This window comes from Pogona vitticeps, chromosome 9, assembly GCF_051106095.1.
Source record: "Pogona vitticeps strain Pit_001003342236 chromosome 9, PviZW2.1, whole genome shotgun sequence".
NCBI classification, from domain to species: Eukaryota; Metazoa; Chordata; class Lepidosauria; order Squamata; family Agamidae; genus Pogona; species Pogona vitticeps.
The window spans coordinates 17,420,209-17,443,449 of NC_135791.1; the positions used below are offsets into that span (position 1 = coordinate 17,420,209).

General features: G+C 43.7%; 1 protein-coding gene across 4 annotated transcripts in view; it reads left to right on the forward strand.

Annotated features, from left to right (window-relative positions):
* Nucleotides 1–1,167: 1,167 nt before the first annotated feature.
* The window catches only part of NPHS1 (NPHS1 adhesion molecule, nephrin), a 54,418-nt gene continuing 32,344 nt past the window's right edge, over nucleotides 1,168–23,241 (forward strand). For all 4 annotated transcript variants that reach the window (XM_072979899.2, XM_072979900.2, XM_078380241.1 and 1 more), the window contains exons 1-14: nucleotides 1,168–1,583; nucleotides 2,814–2,880; nucleotides 4,345–4,545; nucleotides 6,017–6,139; nucleotides 6,796–6,927; nucleotides 8,450–8,531; nucleotides 10,074–10,177; nucleotides 11,196–11,317; nucleotides 18,029–18,200; nucleotides 19,626–19,783; nucleotides 19,935–20,076; nucleotides 20,216–20,340; nucleotides 21,215–21,316; nucleotides 21,939–22,110. In XM_072979899.2, coding sequence (XP_072836000.2) covers nucleotides 1,398–1,583; nucleotides 2,814–2,880; nucleotides 4,345–4,545; nucleotides 6,017–6,139; nucleotides 6,796–6,927; nucleotides 8,450–8,531; nucleotides 10,074–10,177; nucleotides 11,196–11,317; nucleotides 18,029–18,200; nucleotides 19,626–19,783; nucleotides 19,935–20,076; nucleotides 20,216–20,340; nucleotides 21,215–21,316; nucleotides 21,939–22,110 — 1,888 coding nt within the window. In that variant the 5' untranslated portion in view covers nucleotides 1,168–1,397. The remainder of the gene's footprint in view (nucleotides 1,584–2,813; nucleotides 2,881–4,344; nucleotides 4,546–6,016; nucleotides 6,140–6,795; nucleotides 6,928–8,449; nucleotides 8,532–10,073; nucleotides 10,178–11,195; nucleotides 11,318–18,028; nucleotides 18,201–19,625; nucleotides 19,784–19,934; nucleotides 20,077–20,215; nucleotides 20,341–21,214; nucleotides 21,317–21,938; nucleotides 22,111–23,241) is intronic.

Genomic DNA, 23,241 nt, shown 5'->3' on the forward strand with positions numbered 1-23,241 from the left:
AGCTTGCCCAAGGCCACCCAGGCTCTACTTGCAGGAGGCACAGTGGGGAACTTCTGGCTCTGCTACCTGATACTTAAACCACTGAGTCATCCAGCCAGCCATCATGATATGGCATAAGCACCCCCAAATGTCTGGAGAGTCATAGTAGTTGTTTTGACAGAAACCATCCCATAATGCTAAAGCACTCAGTTACACAAATGATTACCCCCCCCCCGGTGAGCTCAGTGCTCATTTACCAATCTCAGAAGGATGGAAGGCTGAATCAACCTTGAGCCAGCTATCTGAATCCGTTGGGATTAAACTCAGGTTGTGGGGCAGAAGCTTGACTGAAGTATTCCAGTTGAACCAATGTGCCATGGTTGACGGAGCAAATGTGTTTTCTCCTGCTCTCGAAGAAAAGGGCCTGAAGCAATGGGTTCAAATTACGAGAAAGGAACAATTCTTAGATGTTGCAAGCTTTTCTCCTGCAGAGCAAACAGCCTTGGAAGGACTCAGAGGCCTTCATTACAGGCATTTACAGAAGAAACTGGATGGCTTACTATGAGCTATGGTGTAGCATTGGATTTCCTACACCGGCAAGCAATTGAGTTGAAATATTTATGATGTTCTTTCCAATTTACGGCCTTGCAAGCCTGCTATTGAATCTGTATGATTTTGATGTAACCTGCCCTATAAACTGAAGGATGGGATGTCAATCAGCTAAGAGGTGGCATAAGAGCCCTGTGGTGCAGTGGTTAAACTGCAGTACTGCAGTCAAGCCTCTGCTCATGACCTGAATTTGATCTGGATGGGCTCTTGCAGTCAGCTCAAGGGTGACTCAGCCTTCCATCCTTCCAAGAACAGTAAAATGATTAGCCAGCTTCCTTAGGGTAGGATGGGGGCAAGATATTTGCATAATTATGCTGCAAACCAGCCAGAGAGTGTGCTCTAAAAACTATGGGGTGGTACGTAAGTTGAAACTACAACAGCAAGAACAGAAGGGTCAACTAGATCAGTGGTTCTTAACCTTTGTTACTCGGATGCTTTTGAACTGCAACTCCCAGAAACCCCAGCCAGCGCAGTTGGTGGTGAAGGCTTCTGGGAGTTGCAGTCCAAAACTCCTGAGTAACCCAAGGTTAAGAACCAGTGAACTAGATGAATCATTAAATTAATGAATGCAGCAAGGGGAATCAAAGTTATTGTCATTTTGGGTAAACTCTTGCAGGGGCAGAAAGAAAACCATCAAAAGAAATAAATAAAAACAATTTATTGACAATATTATCTTTTCAGAGGTGGGGGAAAAGAGAAGTAAAAGCCCAAGGAAAAACAGCAACAGGAAGTTGCTCTGCCACTACTGTGTAGTCTTAATTAGTGCAAAGCTGCCTTCCATGGCTTAATCAAAAACTCCCCCATGGAACATGACGTGGTTCTTTCCACCCTCCAATTCTCTGGTGTGCTTTCAAGGGATAGAAGTGGGCAGATCCTGCCACAAGAGGATGCAGAGGAGGGACCTGAACTGGAATTCCAACTATCTCACCAATTTGGCCATCTCAGTTCTGGGCACACAGTTTAGAGTCGGTCCAACATCTGATCCTGGGAAGAAGGTAAGGCCATAAGCATGTATGGGGTGTCTGGTTCGAAAAGGGGCATCAGTCATTTCATCAGTATTTTAAATGATGGTGGTTTAGCATGCAAATAACATCTTGCTTCTTTATTTTGTGGGTCTCCACAGTTTTCTTTGTGAGGAAGCTTCTAAAACAGGAAGGCGAGGCTAATGGTGAGAGGTGGCTTGTATGAGGCCAGGTGAACATTAACAGAGCAGATGATGTAGAACAGAAAATAGCTCTGGAGTATCATCGTGGACATTATACTGGAAAGATCTGATCCAGTGAGAGAAAGAATGTTGGGCTGGGACAAGGAAGATCTGGTTTTAAACTCTTTTTGACCCATAAAATTCACTGGATTTCATTTCTGCAACCTGGCCAATCTTGCAGGGCTATTGTGTGAATGAGGTGTGTCGGAGGAAAGCCACACATGCTGCCTTGAGACTTTTCGTAGAAAGTTGGCCCATCGATGCAGATACTACCTAAAAAGCCAATGTAATCAACAAACAGCTTGTAAGCTTTCTAGAAATATCTAGAAATGTGAGAACTGTAATACTGGATTATATCAGTGGTTCCCAGCCTTGATTCCTCATGTGTTCTTGGATTGCAGTTTACAGGAATCCTAGCCAGCACGGCTAGTGTTGATAACTTCTGGGAGTTTTAGTCTAGGAACATCTGGGGAGCTAAGGTTGGGAACTACTGGACTAGATGATTCAGCAAGATGGGGGGGGGCTTTCAGATGATTTATTTCAGATGAGTCAGTCTGCCTCATTCAGGAAATTTTATAGTGGAGGGGAAAATTACTCCATCTCTGATTTGTGAGCTTCTGTTTTCTTACTGCTTGTTTTTCTCCTTTCTGTTTGCACAACAATTGTGTGATGCCTTTTCCCTGGATGGCTTTCCCATCTGGAATAGTGGCCCACAACTTTTTGCTTGGAATGTGAGCTTCCAGTCAGTATGGCCAATAGTCAGGGATTCTGGAAGGTGAAGTGTAGTAACCTCTGAGGATACACATTTAGGAACCGCTGGTGTTGAAGGTCCTATGAGATCTTCCAGATGTTCTTATATTTTCAGCTTCAGGCTTTTTACTCTCAGGTTTAAATCAACATTGCCCACTGGATCCATTGAGAAGACTGCCACCCAGTCTTTCCATTGGTATGACTTTCTCTTTATCTATTGACTGACTGCAGGTCTCTAGCATCTCAAGACACTGCTTCTTATTTCCACCAGGTAAGAATGGTCCCCTGGGGCTTGGACATTGTGTTCGTCTGCTTCTTCTTGGACCTGACCAAAGAAGGTGAGGATGTTCCTCAGGAGAAAAGAATATAAGAAGAGACATTCTGCATCTGGAGTTCAGAAACATTACTTTTTTGAACTACACTTCCAGAATGGCTGATGAGGGTTATGAGCCAGAAAGAAACTTCTCCAAACTCTGAAAATCTCATTAGCACCTCAATCTGAGATAACAACAATATTGATAAATTATTTAAAGAACAATTTGTTGAGCTTTTATGACACTAAAAATCAGCTGTCTGAGGCAATGTCCTCACTTCACCTGATGACAGGGCCCACAGCAGAAGTGTCATGAAAAAACAGACATCATGGTGATCATTATCATTATTATGATCATCATCATCATCATTGACAGGTGCTAGTGTGATGCAGCCAATTGGTATCATGATAACCTGGATGGCCTTGAGTATTGCGTGTGTGAGTGGCAGGGCTGGATTAAGACCTTTAGATCCTAAACACTCCAAAGCTCATAGTCTTTCCTACAAATAAACACATGGCAGGTCCTACAGCTTGAAAAAAATTATATGCATGAAAATGAAGTAATTTAACTGTATAGCATGTGGCAAAAAAAGAACCATGTATCATATGCAAAAATCACATGTACTGTCAAATTACTGGCTTCCAGCCAAATCTTGCTTGCAATTGATGCTTTGATTAATGCAGACATATTTTGTCAGCATCTGTAAAGTGAAAGGCTCAAACAAGAGCTTGAAACCCCCTTTTGGGGTGTTTTTAACAGTGGCTGTTATTCCTTTGGCTTGCACTTATAGTGCAGAGGCCATGGGTTGAAAAGCCCACCAGATCTTTTTGTCTTTATTCCCCACCCAAAATACAGAAGTAAAAGCAAAAACAAAAAAACAAAAAACAACTGAAAACAAGTGATGATGATAATAGTTAGCATTTTACTCAAAACATGAGTTTTCTTCCTAGGTGAGTCTTTTATCCTTTTCAGTTTTTACTGGTTCCTATTAAATTGCTTTAGGTAGGGGGGTGGTTTTCTCCAGGCTCTTGAGGGAGGAAGGGAGGGAGAAAATGGAGGGATCTGGATGGATGGATGTGGTTTGTTAAGGAGGGTGCGCCCTCATTTACACCATGGTCCATGGTAAAATTCCCTGTGAAAAAAACTCTGTGGTGCCCCTTCCCTTGTTGGTGCCCTAAGCATGTGCTTATTTTACTTAATGGTTAAACCAAGGCTAGGAAGTGGGTGTAACATTTGGTCTTTTGTCTAAGATGGCAAAATATTGTCCTTGCATGCTGCATCGCTCCTAGATATTTGTGGGAGTCAAAGGTGGGTGTATTCTGGGGCTAATTTTTATCCTGGCAATTTTAAACCGTTCTGTGATTTTCTTCATCTTAAAAAATACCATCAGCTGAACAGAAAGGGAAAGTCTTACTAAGGTCTTGGAGGAAACAGATCCTCTTGGAGAGAGCACAGCCATCATCTTCATTCCTGTTTTGGGTCTCCTAGGACACGCAGGAAACCCACAGCAGGCTTTTCGGGTGGAACCAGAGAACACCACCGTCCACGAAGGGGAAATGGCTCTGTTCACATGTGAGGTGGACCACCTCTCTGGCCTTGTGCAGTGGGTGAAGGACGGACTTCTGCTGGGTCCTGATGAGAAGATACCAAGGTTCCCACGCTACAGCATGGTGGGAGATCTGAGCAAAGGTGAGCAGCTCCCTATTTTGGGGGCAGGAGGATGAAATCAAGACTATTAAATACAGGAGGGTGGAGTTACATTAACCGCTCCAAGCCCAGCGCCCTGCCCACCCACCCCCTTCCAGGCCACATCCTACCACATTACTGCTTCATTGCTTGGCTTGTCACTGCAGTGGTGACAGCAAACATCCCCATAATCTGTCTTTAAAACAAGACATGTGGGAAGTACACACCTTGTTTTGAAGCTCTGGTGTTCTTTTGGCATAGGATGCAGCTAAAAAACATGTGATCTCCTTGCACACCTTGCTTTGAAGAAAACTCATAAAGTGTCTGCCAGTGTTAGGGTGGCAAATGTAGTGGTAGTAGTGGGGAGCAGCCCCCCCCACACCAGCAAAACCAGCAGGGATACTTGCCTGAGTTGTTCACCCTTGAATGTGGGGCAGGTATGTGACCCTGTTTTGGCATGTCATTCCTACTGAACTCTTGTCAGCCAGGTTTTCTGGGGAGGCTAATGGGAAAGAAGTAAGGGAGAAAAAGGGCTGGAGGCTATTTCCAAGCTTTGCTCAGTAATCTTGAAAGCTAGAAACTTGGGCTTTTATACATTGATAAATGGAATTCTTGGGGTGCCAAATTCTGCACTAGAAAGCAGGTTCTGAGTCAATGGAGTAAAGCTATGCTTCTGGAGAATACATAGATGGGCAGTTTAGAGGAGACAAGACAGAATAAATGTTTTCCCGGTTGAGGAGACAGAAAAGCAGGTCTTCCGACATCTATCACCCAGCTAGCCCAGAGCAGGATTTGTAAACATCGCCTTCAAAGAGCAGATATGGTCCAATGACAGGGAAACAATTACTTAGGGTGTCTTACTGTAATTAGAGCCACGGTGGTATAGGATTGAGGAATGCTGGCTTGGAATTTTAGAAATCTGTTCTAATTCTCACTGAGGCATTACACTCAGTGGGCAATCTTGGACCCATCTTCTTCTTTCAACTTGACCTACCTTACAGGTTTGCAGGAATAATGTGGGGAGAGGAGAGCCTTGTATACATCCAGGAAAGGAAAGATTGAGAAATTTATAGATAAAGGCTACAATCCTATTAGTTACGCCTGCTGGTGTAATGCAAGTAGTATACATTTCCATTGTCAAACTGCTGCCAAGTTGAGAAGTTAGGGTGGCTCTTTGTTTTTGTGAGCTGAGTCACATGATTTGGCACCAAACAGCAAATGCCTACACCCCCTGTTTCCTATCCTTGGGTCCCCAGATGTTCTTGGACTACAACTCCCAGAAATCCTGGCCAGGACAGCTAGTGGTGAAGGCTTCTGGGAGTTTTAATCCAAGAAACATCTGGGGACCCAAGGCTAGGAACCACTGGCCAACACTAACTTCTTAATTTGCGGCAAGATTTACACCAGTTGTGTCACACCAGCGTGAAATCTCAATAAACTTTGTTCCATAAATAATTGTGTTCTGATGCTTCAGGCCAGTATCATCTTCAGATAATAAGGAGTCAACTGGAAGATGATGCCACATATGAATGCCAAGTTGGGCCCTCAGAGACAAGTGCCGGCCTCATCTCTCGCAGTGTGCAACTCACCGTGCTTAGTAAGTACCAGAGGGAAGCCTGAGATAAGTGTTGCTGTATTGTTTTCCTAAGAAAATCAGAAATACTTCCTCCTTCTCCAAGATTCCTTAGCTTAGTTCAATGGTCACAGTATACCCACCTCGTCCTCCCTCCTTCTATTGCTATCCAAAACTCCCTTGGGTGTCATCGGTCTGGGGCCTTGTGCTTACACTGTGGGGGGTTTGAAACCAGGAGTAAATGGAGGCAAAACCAAAGTGGATCACCTCTTTTATCTCCTATTTCTCTTGCTGCTTTCTCTCTTTTCTGCCTCTCCCTTTTCTCTGTTTCTCTTTCTATGACTTCTTTCTCTCGTGTCTGCCATCACCTTTCTTTCTGTGTCCTCATGTCCTCTTGCTTCTCTTCTGAATCCTCTTTCTCCCTTCCTCTCTTTCTCCTTTCTTTTCACTAGCTCCCATTCTCTCTTCCTCCTGTCACCCCATTTCTGTCTTCCAGTCCCTCCTCCCTCCCTCTCCCTCCCCACTTCCCACAGGATGCTGCAGGAGAGTCATGTTACACGCTTCAGAAATTTTAAGACATGAAAGTGATTTGGGGTGGGATGCTGGTGGGTGTAGAAGTGAAGAAGGCAAAGTATCCCTAAGTCAGCAATCTTCATTTGCTTCCCTCTCCTCCCATACAGTTCCCCCTAAGAGGCCGCTCATTAGGAAATATGAAGCCAACAGCACGGTGACTTGGGTGGCTGGAATGGAATACACAGTGCATTGTGAAGTGACAGGTGCCCGGCCTCCAGCTGAACTCACCTTCTACGCGGGTAAGGAAATGGCCTCCAGGACCCCTGTTCCTTCCTGTCTGAAGGTGGACTACATTTCCAACATGCTCACCACTTTTCTGAGCAAGGAAGGATCCTAGAGGCAGTGCTGCGTTGCTAGGCAAAGTTTTCTTTGTCCAAGAGAGCTTCCAGATCTCATTTGCACATCAAGCAGAGTGGGGTGATCTCCTCCAGCAGCAGATGTGGGTTATTGTCCTAGAAGAGGGCAGTGTGGGATGTGGCACAATGTGGGGATACGAGACCTGCGATGGGAACTCTCAGCTAGCTTGCTGCCTTCAGCTGGAGCAGAAAATGCGGTACCATCATCAATGCTGAAAAACACTCTCGACAGACAGTCCAGAGGGCACCCGTTTTGTCCTTTGCCTTAAAGAGCAAAGCATCTCGTGCCAGCCCTGAGAATCCAAGAAGAGAAGGCGCAAAGTTAAAAAAAGATCTCAGTGAAAACAATAAGCCAGCCTCCATCGCTGCACCCCGATTTTTAGCAGTCGCCACCTAGAAATGTTTAAATGCACCCTGAAAGCAGCAGAGACTGTCTGCCATGCACCATCTGCCCAGATCCAGTCTTATATCTTCCCGCTCATGATTGCAGACAAAAGTGTTTTAAAAAATCACTCAGAATCCTCAGTGTTTAGTGTTTAGTCAAGACTCTCGCTGTTGATATTTATTTCTGGGAAAAGAAGGTGACATGGTGGGGTTCTGCCTCAGGCCTCAAAAAGTGCAGGCACCGTTAGGTGCAAGTAATTGTTTGCATATTATTCTCAAGGACCCCATCTTCCTTTATGAGCCTGCCCTGGTGTTAAGATCATCAGGAGAGGCTGTTTTCTTGGTTTCACCACCTTCACAGGTGTGTTTGGTGCGGACACGGAATAAGACCTTCTTTGCCGTCCTTCCTAGACTCTGGAACTCCCTCCCACAAGAAGCTAGGCTGGCCTCATCTTTGCTGTCCTTCTGCATCTGGCAAAGACCTTTCTCTTCAGGCAGGCTTTCTCTTACTGACTGGCTGTCTGAGAGGGGTTTTTAAATGGAATGCCGTGTCTTGTTGCTTTGAATATGCTTTGGCGTTAATTTTTTTTTTACTGTTTTAATGTGACATTTGTTTGATTCTTTTGTAATGTTTGTATACTTAATGTTTTTAGCTTTAAAAGAGTATCTTCTACTGATGTAAGCTGCCTTGAGTACTTTTCAAGGGTTAGGGTAAAAATATTTTATGTCAATCAATCAATCAATCAATCTATCAATCAATAAAATATCCATCTTAGAAAGTTTTATTTTATAGGCTGATAACAAAACCAATATATGATATGTTTAAGAAGAAGAAAGAGTACAAGATGGTTTCAATAACTGAAGGACTGAAAATTAATGTTGACAATTATTGAAATAAATGCCAAAAATTAATATCAAAACTTATGTCAATCCCGTGAAGGGAACCATTTCTGAGGGCTAGTAGGGGAATGTTAGTCTGGTGAATTTATCTTCTTCATAATCATCTTTTCTTTTTCTCTAGGTGACAATGAACTGACAGATGTGACATCTCAGATTCAGCCTAGTTCTACAGATAAACTCTTTGACACTGAAGCTACCTTGAGGTGGGAAGAGCCCTCTAGAGGCCTCCATGTTTAGGGCAAAAACAGTGATGAGGCTAACAGTTTCATCTCCTACAGTGGTGCCTCGCTTAATGACGATAATCCCTTCCAGGAAAATCGCCGTTAAGCGAAAACATTGTAAAGCGAAATAAAAAAAACCCATTGAAACGCATTGAAACCTGTTCAATGCATTCCAATGGGGTAAAAACTCACCGTCCAGTGAAGATCCTCCATATGACGGCCATTTTGCTGCCTGTATAGCGAGGAATCCATTCCTAAACACAGCGGGGAGCCATTTTAATTACCGGTGGCCATTTTGAAACAACCGATCAGCTATTAGAAAAACATCATTTTGCGAAGAATCGGTTCCCGAAGCAGTGAACCGATCATCGCAAAGCGAAATCCCCCCATTTAGACCATCGTTTTGATAGTTGTAAAGCGGATTTGTCGTAATGCGGGGAAATCATAAAGCGAGGCACCACTGTATATGTTCCACTTCCTAACTGGTGATGTGTTAAGCAGGTTGGGAGCCTGGCAGTTCAGCAAAAAGTATATTGGCTATGGATGTGGAAGACCAACATTGAGATCTCACCTCATACATGAATTCTTTGCATGACCTCCAGTTGAGAGGAACCAACTTGATAAAACTATTGTAGGGATGAATTTGGTAGCATGGGAAAAGTATTTTGTGCCTTTAATTTTAACTGAATAATTTTCTCTGTGTGGGTTTCATAGCCCTAGATTGTGCATTAGCCCCAATTTGGAAACTGTATTTTTAAAAACATTTTTTGTCCTAGTTTAGCACTACAGCTATACCTAGTGCTACATAGCACTAATTCAAATGCTTACCATGTCTTGTCTGTTAGTGCTATTTCACTTGCTAAACATTAAAAAGCGAGAGAGAAGGGATTTGAATGCTAGCGAAAGAGGTAGATAAGAGAGCGATGACCATGTTCAGAGAATAGTGAGGAGCAAAAAGGGCTCTGTGGTTTGTGGATACTTGAAACACACGTTCCTTAAATAATTAAACATTTCTGTGTGAATGGAAGTAGCTATTTAAATGCCAGATTGCAGTACAGAGACTTTTTTTTTGGTCAACCCAGGACAAACCTCTGTGTGGTAAAGATTTGCTGAGGACGGACCTGTTAGGAATTTCTTAATATCTAGGGCCAGGCTGGGGAATTGCTTTCAAATCAAGGGAGCTATTCACTTTTAGGGAAGCTTTTAGGAGCCATATCGAGCTCCAGTGATGAGTGGTGCCAAAGACCCCAATACTAGTATATTTTGACTTAAAATTCTTACCCCACCTATGAAGCTTTAAGAGAGGCATGTCAATATTGTTGAGCCAGAGAAAAAAAACTCTACAATCACTGGGATGATACTCAGAGTCATGACGAAGTTCGTGGGACTGTTTGAGGAATGCAGAGGACCAGAAATGGATCCTAGATAGGCAGGATCCAGCTTTGGGACCTCATGACCTTGTCTGTGGTCAGTACCCGATACCAGCAGTGAATTCCCCCTGACTACTGCTTTGCTGTATTTCAGGATCACCGCCAAGAGCACAGACAACAGGCAACAGCTGACATGTAGAGCCTCCAACGTTGCTGCGCTAATCCCAGTGGTGGTCGGCTTTACCATGAACGTCCAGTGTAAGTCTGCACAGAAATGCTTCGTCAGACTTTTACCGAGAGGAAGGTAACATCATTATAATAGCTGCTAAGTGCCCGAGGAGACGGCTTTATTACTGTCTTAATAAAAAACAAACACAGAAGGGAGTGGGGTGGGAAGAAGAATTAAAAAAGAGGGAGAGTGGAACGTGGGGGAGGAATGGAGAGCGCTCACCCAGGGCACTTGCAATAAAAGGAAATGGAGACAAGAGACTTGGCAGAAGAGAAAGCAAACAGAGGAGAATAACCCGGGGAACATGAAAGATAATAAATGGTTTGGAGACTACTTTTTTTTAAAATGAGAGAAGGTGTGATGGAGATGACCTACATTGGTTAGATCTTTATGGCTTGGTCAGCTTAACCACCCAAATGGCCTGCTTCTGGCACCTAAAAAAAGAAAACTGCTTTGTAAACAGTCTGTTTGATTGGATGTGGATGCATTTCATTTCCGCTGTGGATCAGCATTTGCCCTCCGAAGCAAAAGCCTCAAGCTGCCCTGCTTTTATCCTATTATTTTGATTATGCTCACTGAATTTCTGAGTACACGTTGAGCCCTTTAGAGCAGGCCTGGACACTGGAACAGAGGAAGAGAGGATGATGGCATATGCCGAGTCAGCCTTTTGGGTCTTCTCGTTTAGGGTTGTCAGCATCGACTCCAGCAGCTCTCCAGAGTTTTAGGCAGGACTTTCTTATTCATACCTGAATATCCCTGGTACGGTATTCCCTGGTGGCTTCTCACGGCCCTGATCCTGCTTAGCTTCCCAAACCTGGCTCTGTTAGAAGATGGTATGTTGCAGAGACTTTGCTGACTCTTGTTTTCAAAAAAACAAAAAACAAATAAAACTAAAAATAAGTAAAATCTGAGACCCAAAGTTTGGAGAAACAACCTTTTGGAATTCTAAGTCTTAGAACAACTCCCATCCCAAGCAGCATCTGAACCATGACAGGATGTTGGCAATGTCAGAAAGCTGAACAAACCTTCTCGGACTCTCTTTGACAGTCCCACCCCAGCCGCCCATCATTGAAGGATACAGCGGCCCGATGGTAAAAGCCAAGGACAACCTCAAACTGACCTGCGTTTCTTTGAGCGGAAACCCTCTAGCGACACTGCAATGGCTGAAGGTGAGCATGTGGGCTGGAGGATGCTTGCTGGGCCTGGAAGGTTCAGCATTGCTAGCTAAGTAGGCAGGCCCTCTGAGAGAACTCAGTTTGACTCCTGGGCCATTTTGCATGGTGATTTCCCCCCCCCCCCTTCAACCTTGATGTTTGGGAAGAGGGGTGCAAAGCATTATAGTGTAAAGAATAGCATGTAATGTTTTTAATTTGCTGCAGAATGCATGCCAGTATAATTTGGGTGAGCTTTAACTTCAGGCACTTCAGGTTTAAAGTGAAGGGCCATGCCCCTTTGCCTGATACGAGACCCCTCTGTGGGGTGAGGTCTGGGCCAAATAATCCTGCTGCCCTCCCTAACCTCCCCCCCATCTGTAGGTAGAAATCTGAGAATGGTCTTGTGGGTTGGGGCCAAAGGGCCAAACATGATTTCCCCACTTTTGTGAAAGTTTAATGTATATGCAAAATATGGGTGTCTATTCGTTATCCTTATTGTCTACTTGTTTTAGTACTCAAAGAACGACACACTTTTTTTAAAGGAACAAAAACCAATTTTTTGGGATGGGGTAGAGTGGCCACGATAGTCTGTTGCAGCAAAAGCCATGGAAAGTCTGGTGGTGTTGTCAAAGATGTCCAAGTTTTATTTGGCCCAAGCTTTAACGGACTGCAAGTCACTTTATCACATGCATCTGATGACGTAGGGCTGCAGTATGGGAAAGCTGGTGCTAAGCAAAACTTGTTCATCTTCATCATGCTACTGTTTTCTTTGTCTTTTCCACTGCAAAAACCAAATCCAGAAAAATCACAACAGACTCAGCAAGCAGAAGGTAAAACAGTCTCTAAACTACTAATGGATCGAATTGTGTCAAAATAATGGTAATAAAAACAATGCTACAACACTTAACAGAGAACAGCTGACAATCCCTGACCTTTAAAACCACTTTGGATATATTTACACAGAACAGCCACATTATATTATTTATTGAGAATGACAACAGAACTGTAAACACAGGTCATTTCTACTACAGAGTTTTGAATTTGTGGTAAAATTCCCCTTTGCTGTACAGTAGAAATATAGAGATCCACAGGGTCGAATAGCTACAAATATCCCAGAGTTTACCCCTTTCTTATTAACTAGCAATTAAAGTCTCAGTAACTTACTCTGAGACATTTGCAGAATAGAAAATGTTTCTTTACTTACAGTTACTTGACATTACAGACTTGTGAATGCTGCTTTCTTTCCTGTACACATACTTAGCAACCGACTGAACAGATCAAGAGCAAACAAATAACTGCCGCCCGCAGACTAAAGAGAGGGAAAAGAACACTCAAGGAGGTTCTCAGGAGGGCCGGGGCTCTTTCTGAATTCAGGAACAATTGGTTAGTGCCAGATAAATATATAATCAGCCCAGAAAATTCCCTCCCAATCACATAAACTACAGATAGCATGCAAAGACGCAAATAAAAACAACAATTTTGGTACTGATGAACCTCCATGGAAAAATATGTACTTCTTGCTCTGAGCTTAGAAAAGTAACTTTGGGGACTATGTTTTCCTTAAATCTTCAACCGTCATGGCCACTGATGGGAGATTATGGGAACTGCCATTCAAAAATAGTTTTTGCAACCTCTGTTCTTGCTGTTACATTTGAGCATCTCTCAACAAAGGCATATGATGCTGGGTTGAATCACATTAGGCTGCAGCTGGCCTGCTGGCTGATCTCATTTATTGGTTATTGTTTAACAAAGGCCTTTTATAATCTCCAGAGCTGGCTGTCCTAATATATGTTTGCACTGCGGTAGGCCTTCCCCTCTTTTTCCTACTCTTTTTAAAAAATTAACAGCCTTAGCTGGGAGATTCACCCGAGGTGGTGGGGATAATTAAGAAAGCAGCCAAGTGTGGGCGGCTTAAACTGTTGAGAACCTGCCTTGAGTTGCCATTCTAAAAGACAGATGAGAAGCTGCAAGAGGGAGCTTCTGTACAAAGCAGAGAGAAGGGGGCTGAAAAGCACGGTCAGATGCTTACCCAGGCCCCTGGCCTGGAAGAAGCCTTGCTGCTGAAGCCCCATGAGATCTGCAGCCTTCTCTGCTTCCATTTCATTACAGCTTGTTTCCTTGTCCTACTAAACTAGAGTGGTGCCTCGCTAGACGATGATAATCCATTCCACTGAAATCACTGTTTAGTGAAATCATTGTCTAGCGAAAAGCATTTCCCCATTGGAATGCATTGAAACCTGTTTAATGTGTTCCAATGGGGAAGAATCGTCATTGTCTAGCGAAGATCGGCTATCAGAAAGCCGCTTTGCAAACCACCGCTCAGCTGTTTAAATTGCTGTCTTGTGAAGCTTAGGTCCCGAAAACACCTGTTTTGTGAGCGCGGAGGAAGCTGTCAAAATCGTCCTCTAGCGAAAATCGGTTTGTGAAGCAGGGACCAAACATTGTCCAGCGAAATTCCCCCATAGGAATCACTGTTTTGCGAATTGCTGTAGCGATCACAAAAAGTCTATGTCTAGCGAAAAAACGGTCATGCGGGGTAACTGTCTAGCGAGGCACCACTGTCGTGGTTTAGTGGCAGTCCAGAATCTGAGCCTGAGAAGGTTATTTTCTTGGATTACAACCCCCAGAGCGACCCAGCCGGCATGCTTGCAGAAGATGGGAGATGTAGTCTTAAAAAATAATAATAACCCTAGCATTTCCAGGCTTTGAACTGAGTTCATCTTCCAGAGCAGCTCCCTTCCCTGAGCCTGGAGGAGCTGCTGCTGCTGCTGCTGCTGCTGCGAGGTCTTGTTTGATCTACTGTAGGAGGGGAAGAAATTCAAGACTATTCAGTACCAACTTAACTGCTGGGTTGGGTTCCCTTTCCCTTGTGTTCTTGCAAGAGGAAAGACGTTTGGTTGGGTATGCTTTTTTTTTAAACAGGAGCCATTGTTTTGCCTGGAAATCCAGCTTCTCCTCAAAAGGACTTTGAACCTGGCATTCGATACCACCAAGAACTTGATCCCCCGCCCTGCCCCCAGCAGAACCTCTGCTGTCCGGTGACCTTGCTTGGTTACTGGGTTTCTGTGCAGCAAATGCTTCTCACGGAGTACCACCTGGTGGTGATAATTCAGTCAGAAGCCAATGAGAAAGGAGTTTTGATGGATATTCCAAAAATTGTGGTATTAAATTTCTACGCCACCTACTTGACTTCTCTGACCTTTTAGGTCATTCCCCAGAAATTCCTTGGCTGCCAGAACCAACTCCAAAATGTCTTGCTCTTCTTTTGTGGAACCATGTTTTCTTTCGGCTGTAAGGACTTGCAAAGGATTGGCTTTGAAGGCAGTCTGGAAATTTTCTTCCCGGGTCCTCCAAAGGAGGGAGTGAAAACATTGGCTAAAAGCTTTTGCCGTTTGCTCCACTTTCATGTCTATTAAACTCTACTGGCAAAACCGTGGAACCTTAGAGGCAGCCAGCTGTTTCTGAAACACCAAGGAACCTTTTCTGCTCCTAATTGGCTCTAAGGCGGCCAATTAAGCACTGTTAAAAAGAGGAAACATATTATCAAAAAAGAGGACATGGATTTGCATAGAACTCACAGGTGTAAACTATACTGCAATAAGTACAGTATAATCCATCTCAACATGCAGGACAACACGACTAGGAGCAGTACCATGATTCCATTATTCAAAAAACAAAACAACAACCACCTGTGGTTATGAATGTGGAATATTGTGCTTCTGCATCCATGGTTCCAAACACCAGGAACTGGCCTAATATTGCTGTACAATGTTAGGCCTGCATTTCCAGAAGGAAAAAGAATGCCAAACTTTACATAGCAAATGGAATGTTGATGACACCAATGGCAGCAGTTAAGATGGTCTACAGCAGTGGTCCCCAACTGTTTTGGAACAGCGGACCAGTTGGGGGGGAACAGGTTCTGTGAGCGGGGGGGCAGGGGCCTGTGGATGGGTGTGTCACCCTCACAGATGGGCGTGTTTTGCCCATGGATGGGCATGTCATGCTTGCGGATGGATGTGTTGCACAAACATGCATGTGCATGAGAGTGATATGCCCTCATGCACATAAGCATGACACCCCCCGCAAGTGCAACACGCCCACTGTGCATGCGGGGGGTCTGGAGATCCATCTCTGCGGTCCAGTCCTGAGAAGCCCATGGACCAGCACCGGGCCACGGACTGGAGTTTTGGGACCCCTGGTCTACAGGATACCCACCTGTGCAGGGAAAAAACCAGAAGCTGATTAGTTTTTGATCAGTTAAGCACTTCTAATCCAAACATGGTCCTACAGTGTGGGCCTGATATTGTGCAGCAATATAAGGGCATTTCCTGGCATTTTGAATCATGGATACAGAAGCACAATATCCTACATTCATAAACTGGAAGGTGTGTTTGTTTTGAAGAATTGAATTCCTTGGCTTTTTAAAAACAGATATATTAGACACAAATTCCAACAACAGCTTCCCTAATGGAAATTTACCCAGTGCTAGAAGATCCCAGAATATGATCACATGATCTGAACTATGGTTGCTGGTAGAGGGCAGAACCAAGAACAGCTGTGATATGGCTGCAGTCCCTCTGTGCCAAAGTATTTTCAGGGGCTGTTTTGGAACCATTAATGAAATGGTGATGCAAAAATGTGAGTGATGGCAACACATACAACAGGCAAACCTTTAACCTCTCAGGTAAACTAATTATTATTTCTGCTCCTCAGAATGCACTCTAGAGAGCTATCTTCCAGTTTCCAAACCCTCGCTGCTCAAACATGTTACTTACATGCTTTCCAAAAGATCTCTCCTCACCTTTGGAAATAAATTAATTTTTTAAAAAGAGCAGGGAGTGAGCAAAGGTTGTCACTTGAAGTCAAGGTCAAAATCATTCATATTATGTAAGAGATGCTCAGTGAAGTAAGACAGGGTCAAAAAGGAACTCATTTGAAACTTGGTGTTGGAGGTGAGTCTTACACGGCCCACCAGAAATGCAAATAAGTGCGTGTTCAAACAAATCAAGTCCGAAATATCACTAGAGCAAAAATGAGCAAATGAGTAAAGGCTACCCTGCCTTGCCCATATAATGAGAATACAGAACTGACTGGAAAAGAAAATATTTCTAGGAAGCAGGGAGATAAGGAAGAAATAATGATTTAACATGAGATGCTATTGTTTTTCAGGATCTGAACAGGATAATCTGAACAGTTAATGATAGGACATTTTGGATATCATTAGCTCCTATTGTCACCACACATTAGAAGTGACTTGATGGCACATAGCATTCTTGGAGTTTTTTTTTTAAATTACCAACAATTGTGATGTGACAAGACGGGTGGAATGGAGACTATGAGTGAAGATTTTATGACAGGAAATAGGTACCAAAGCACTGCTAACATCATCTAAGGCCATCCCCTGCCACAAAGCCAAAAACAGTAATTTCACAGCTTAAATGAATATTTAAATGAAAATTTCCCAGCTTCTGAATATTTGTTCTGTATTCTTTAAAAATAAATTTTATTAAGATATTTTCAATATTTGTATTTTTAAATGTTTAAGTAATGTTTTTGTGTCTCTGTTTTTACCATCAGACACAGAATCCCCTTGCAAGCATGAGTCATTATATACCTGTTTGGGCAGGAAGGAGTTAAAAAGTTAGCTAAGAGTCAGCTAATTGGGTCCTGATTGACAGGGTCAAAAGTTCAGATTGCTTTCTCCTTTGAAAACATACCTGAGGAGGCTGTTTGGTCTCAGAAATCCTGAGAGAATGTTTACTGAAAGTAATAGAATAAAATAACAGCTACCTGTTTTTCTAGAAAACCTGTCTTTTGACACTGTTTCTGTGACTTTTAGCTGCTGTGCAACAATCCAGTATCTCCTTTCCCCTGTGTACAATGTATCATTTCATGAATTTCCTGTACCATACATGTTCAAACAAAATCCCTGTTGTTCTTTCATTTGAAAGGCTTTATTGAGGATCAGCATTTCAGCCCCTGCAGCCTGGATTCTTTCCAAATAAAAAAAGCAGCTGGGTCCCACAATTTTCTTTCAAGATAAGCAAAATTGGTCTTTTCAATTTAATGATCTATTTTAAATCTATAGGCATTTGGGATTGCCTATTTCTGAATGGGGGAAATAATTTTACTTTTTTAAAAAATCATAACTTGAAAACCCTTTGTCCAATCTTCCACAAATTTGGCACCTAGCTAGAGCAGACTGTCTGCTACTTCTTTCCCAAATGTAGTACTGATTTGAATCCCAGTTTAAAAGATACAAATTTTGTTTGGGTTGCCCCATTTTTGGAGTTGCCTTGTAGAATGTTGATTCCCTCTGCTGCACAGTATCATGGATGCACTCTTATGCAGCTACGTATATTTAATGCTCAGTGATTCTAGGTGATGGTAAAAAACATATAAAATGCAAAAGGTTGAAAACCATAGAAAGAGAGGACATTTTTGGACAAATATGAAATGGGAACCATTCCTTTTTGGGGCTACCCCCCCCCCCCCAATAAAAAGGTCTTTTTCAAAGAAAGTAGTTTCCCATCCTTGGACTGGAGAATTGTCCTATGGTAAATTCTCAAGCAGAGGACTGTCTTTTGTAAAGTAGGGCACATGACCTCCTCACATCCCATTGCAAGGCTCATCCTCTGCTTCACCAGGTTCAGCCCCTCATTGCCCATGTGCCACCCTTAGATTTTCAGGATCCTGACCTCTCAGCTGTGCAATTGTGTCTTACAGAATGGTGAAGTAATTTCCACTAACTGGGAGACAGATGATGCCAACCAGTTATCCAGGAGTTCCCTGAAACTCAGTTTGACCGCGGAAGACAACATGGCTACAGTGAGCTGCCAGGCCTTGAATCAAGTAACGTCACATCCCCTTCAGGCCAGTATCAATCTGCATGTGGTTTGTAAGTGTATGTTTTGTCTTTCTACAAAATCATGGCTCTGTAGTTCCTCCTTTTTCCAGTCCTACACCGATCTTCCTTGCTACATCCATGTGAAAGCTCCTCCTCCAGGTTCTCTCCATACCTGGTCCCTTAATTTCTTGTCAAAGTTTCTTTTTCTGGCACAAAAAGTCAAATTTGCATCTGGCTAAGAGAGCTTGATTAGCTAGATTTTTTGCTTCCAATCAGATTGGCCAAAATCTAGTTTTAGATCACCATTATCAGTCTGAACATCTCAGATATTATTTGATTTCAGAAGTCAAGGAGGATTAAGCCTGGTAGACCACCAGGTAACATCAGGGCTCTCCATAGAAGGCTGTGAAAGAATCCTGCCTAAACCTCTGGATAACTCTTGTCAGTCATTTTTAGCAATATTAAGCCATATGCACCAATGCACTGGCCCAGTGTAGCATGTCCTATGTTCCTGTGTTCTTAATTGTTATGCTTGAAAAGAGGTTAAGGCTGGGGAGAAATAATACAAGGTGTCCCTTAGTTTTCTGCAGGGGTTCCTTATATTGGACAAGATGCATTATAATAATTATGTGTTTTCAAGTCAGTTCTGACTTATGGCCAATCTTTTCAAGGTTTTCCAGGAAGACAATACTCAGAAGTAATTTGCCATTTCCTTCTTCTGGAGGCACCGTGAGGCTGTGCAGCTTGTCGAAGGCCACACCGGCTCGCTGTACCCATAAGAGGCACAGTGGGGAATCAAACTCCCAACCTCTGGCTCTGCAGTGAGATACAGTGGTGCCTCGCTTAACGATTGCTTCATTAAACGAGAAAACCACTATACGATGACTGTTTTGCGATTGCTTTTGCGATCACAAAACAATGTTTTAATAGGCAAAATCCGCTTTGCGATAGTCAGTTCCCTGCTTCGGGAACCTATTCTTCGCATTACGATGATTTTAAAACAGCTGATTGGTGGCTTCAAAATGGCCACCCGCTGTGTAAAATGGCTCCCTGCTGTGTTTTTGGACGGATTCCTCGCTATACAGGCACCGAAAATGGCCGCCCCTATGGAGGATCTTCGCTGGACGGTGAGTTTTTCAGCCCATTGGAATGCATTGAATGGGTTTTCAATGCGTCTCAATGGATTTTTTTATTTTGCTTAATGAGGATTTCTCTCTACAGCGAGGCACCACTGTAACTAAAATACTGAGCTATCCAGCCAGCTATGATTCATTAGATCCATTAAAAAAAACCTTTTTGAAAACCCCCCTTTAAAAAAAAAAAGTTGGTTCTTTCAAGCAGGGAGAAAGAAAAGCACTCTGTGAACTTTGGGAAAAAAAAACCCACTCTCAAACTCCATTATGGGGGCAGGATAGTCTTGCACTGGATGACTTGTCTCTCCTCCCCACCCCGCTCTGTCTCATTTCTGGGTGGCAGTTCCTCCCGAACAGGTCAAGATCATTGGCTCAACCAGCACTCAAGAAAACAAAGAGATCTCCGTGTCTTGTTCTACTTCCCCGAGCAACCCACCTGTGTTCCTGCGCTGGTGGCTTGGCTGGAGGGAGCTGAATGCCACCGAAGTCGCCAGCTCAGAGGTGGGTAGGCCTCCAGGTGGCAGAGGAACTGGTTTGGGAAAAATGGTTGCAATCTAAATTTTTTAAAATATAAACTGTTTAGGTCTTGGTGTTTTCTTTTGCCATCTTGGGGAAAGGAAAGGCCGTGGATGAGGATCATTTCCTTTTGCAGGCAGCTCATGGCGGGATGATTACAGTCTCTAATTTGACCTACGTTGCAAGCCGAGAAGACAATGGGCTGTCTTTGATCTGCGAGGCCTTCAATGAAGCCATCATGTATACCAAGAGTGCTACCGTGACGCTCAGAGTGACATGTGAGCATGATGAAGGGGATGAGGAAGGGTGGGTCACACGTTACCAGATGTGTGTGTGTGACTTGTTTCCAACTTTTTTTCTCCAGTAACTTTATGCTCTCCCATCCCTTCTTGGTTGAATCTTGTTGTCTTTGCTCAGATCCACCACAGAAAATCTGGATCGACGTCCCGCCCCCGGAAACATGCTTTCGAGCTGGCACCAAAGTCAAACTCGCCTGTTTTGCCAGTGGGGGGAACCCCCCGCCTCGCCTTGAGTGGTATAAGGTACTGTGAATTGTGCTTTCCCTCCCTTATTTTCCTCCTTGCTTTTAAGCACAACAAGGATCCTGTGATCTGGACCCAAACCTTTTAAATCACAACTCCTGGAATCCCAAAAGCCCATGAAAAATGTCTGAGTGATCCCAGCAATCCTCAGGAACAAGTAAATGTCATATATCTTTTAAAGAGTCTTATTTATTATCTATCCATCTATCTATCTATCTATCTATCTATCTATCTATCTATCTATCTATCTATCTATCTATCTATCTATCTATCTATCTATCTATCTATCTATCTATCTATCTATCTATCTATCTATCTATCTATCTATCTATCTATCTATCTATCTATCTATCTATCTATCTATCTATCTATCTATCTATCTATCTATCTATCTATCTATCATTCATTCATCCATCCATCCATCCATCCATCCATCCATCCATCCATCCATCCATCCATCCATCCATCCATCCATCCATCCATCCATCCATCCATCCATCCATCCATTCATTCAACTAATAATTAATTGATTGATTGATTGATTAACCAATAACCTTTGAACTGCAGAGCTGGAAGGGAACTTATAGGTCATCAAGTCCAGCCCCTGTCAAGGAGACCCAATGGGGAATCATACACTCAATCTCTTACTCCACAGCCAGAGACCTGAACCCCTGAGCAAGCACTATTCTGGGTGGTTCATGGGTTAAAATGTAAAACCCCACATAACTACATTTGAACAATATGGGGATACAGCATCCTATGGCTGTTGAAGGCGGCTTTGCAAAGCGACCTTTCCTGCTCTAGCAAGACTTACTTCACCAGCCCTTGGAGACAATTTTTGTATTAGAATGCACTATGTTTCTTGCTACTGCAGGTGACTTGTCCCCACATGGTGGGAACCCCTGAAACGTGCACACAACACCAGAAGCAACCTCCTGGTCAGAGTGGGCTTCTGAAGCCGTGTCCAGGGAAGCAAGTGAGTGTGAAGTCTGAAGTGACTGCTGGCACAACCTTAGAGAATGTAAATGGGCTTATAGACAAAGACTTTTGGGTTCCAGGTGGCTGGGTGGGGTGGCAGCACCCCAACTGCTGCTGACCAAGAACCTGCTCTCCGTACAGTTCCAGCTACAAGGGGATTGCACGGTTTCAAAATCGAAATCTTGCAGCCCCTGTTCGTTCACACACTGCCAGCTACGAATTCTCTTTCAAACCGCCTTTAGCTCTCTGACCTCCCCTCCTTGTTGTTGCAATCTACCAATTCTACAGTCTCAATAACAGGGACGGTGACATCTCCCACAAATAAACAGTGACCCTTCTGAAAGTGTCTCTTCATGTGACAGGCAGATTACATCCAGTGGGGGTACCCTTGAAGCTTTGTTTTGTCACAGAGTGCTCTCTCCAGGGAGACGCTTTCAGGAAGGTCGTGGCTTTACCCTGGAAATGTCAATGAGCTGCCCTCTTGTCACCCTAGTCGTGCAGCCACCCTCTTTGTCTTCCTCCCCAACCTGATTGCCTCAGTGCTCAGGACAGCATAAATGGTCTGAAGCAGGTAGATTGACTCTGCCGTCCCTTCACCATAATCTGGATTGCTTCTACAGGATACCAAGATAGTGAGGGATGGAACAACATCGGGGGCATCAGGGAATATTGTTTCCAAGGAACTGATCCTGACCACCACCGCCAGTGACAACATGGCCACCTACCGCTGCAATGCTACCAGTCATTCTCGAACCCCAGCACTCACTGCATACACCTTTCTGCATGTTCAGTGTAAGCCTCAACAGACTCAGTCTGCAGGACCAAGAAAACTGTATATGATATAGGCAGCTAGGCTGGAATAGCCCCTGGAATTGAATATACTTCCTTCAAGTCCCACAGGTGAAGGGGTAAGCCCTGAGACCATAACCTAGCGTTAAGTCTGCTTAACATCACCATTGGGTCTAGTCTGGCCATTGCTAGAACAATATTTCAAGTGTATTGCTCTGAGCTGGGTGGTATATGGTCAACCTGGCTCTGTGCAGATCTACTGTGAGCTGTCCATGGTGCTGGTCTCTTCCAAGCTACCGTAGTTGGAACCCCAAGAAATTCACAGCACATTTTACAGGATCACAGCATAGCACACCATGGCTAGAAAGCTAGTAGGTCAGCCACAAAACCTTAGGGTATACAGTGGTGCCTCGCATTACGATGTTAATTCATTGCAGCGAAATTGCTGTAGAACAAAAATGTTGTAATGCGAAAATAAAAAGCCCATTGAAACGCATTGAAACCCCTTCAATGTGTTCCAATGGACTAGAAACTCACCGTCCAGTGAAGATCCTCCATAGGGCGGCCAGTTTTGGTGCCTGTGCAGCGAGGAATCCGTCCCAGAAAACAGCGGGGAGCCATTTTATTTACCCGGTGGCCATTTTGAAACCGCCAATCAGCTGTCCAAAAATCGTCGTTTTGCGAAGAATTGGTTCCTGAAGCAGGGAACTGATCATCGCAAAGTGAAAAAACCCTATTCAGACCATTGTTTTGCGATCACAATTGCGATCGCAAAAAGATTGTCGTAATGTGGTTTCGTCGTAATGTGGGGCAATCGTACAGCGGGGCACGACTGTACATACAACCGTTCTTCCTGCCATAGTAGCTTTCCATGTGCAATGCATTTCTGGCATGGGGGAAGCCCAGGCAATTTCATACTTCAACTGTAGACAATAGTAATAGTACGGTGTAAAAGCAGAATCCCTTAAAGTGCTTGGAAGACATCCATTTGTCGCAGCACAAGATTTTCCTCCTCCCCAGTTTGCAAATTATCTGACTGTTTGGTGATTGGGGGAGAAACACAGGCTTCATTTGCACCTGTGAGTGGTCAGTTATGACAGCTTGCAGGATCTTCAAAATGGTGCTCTCTCTGGA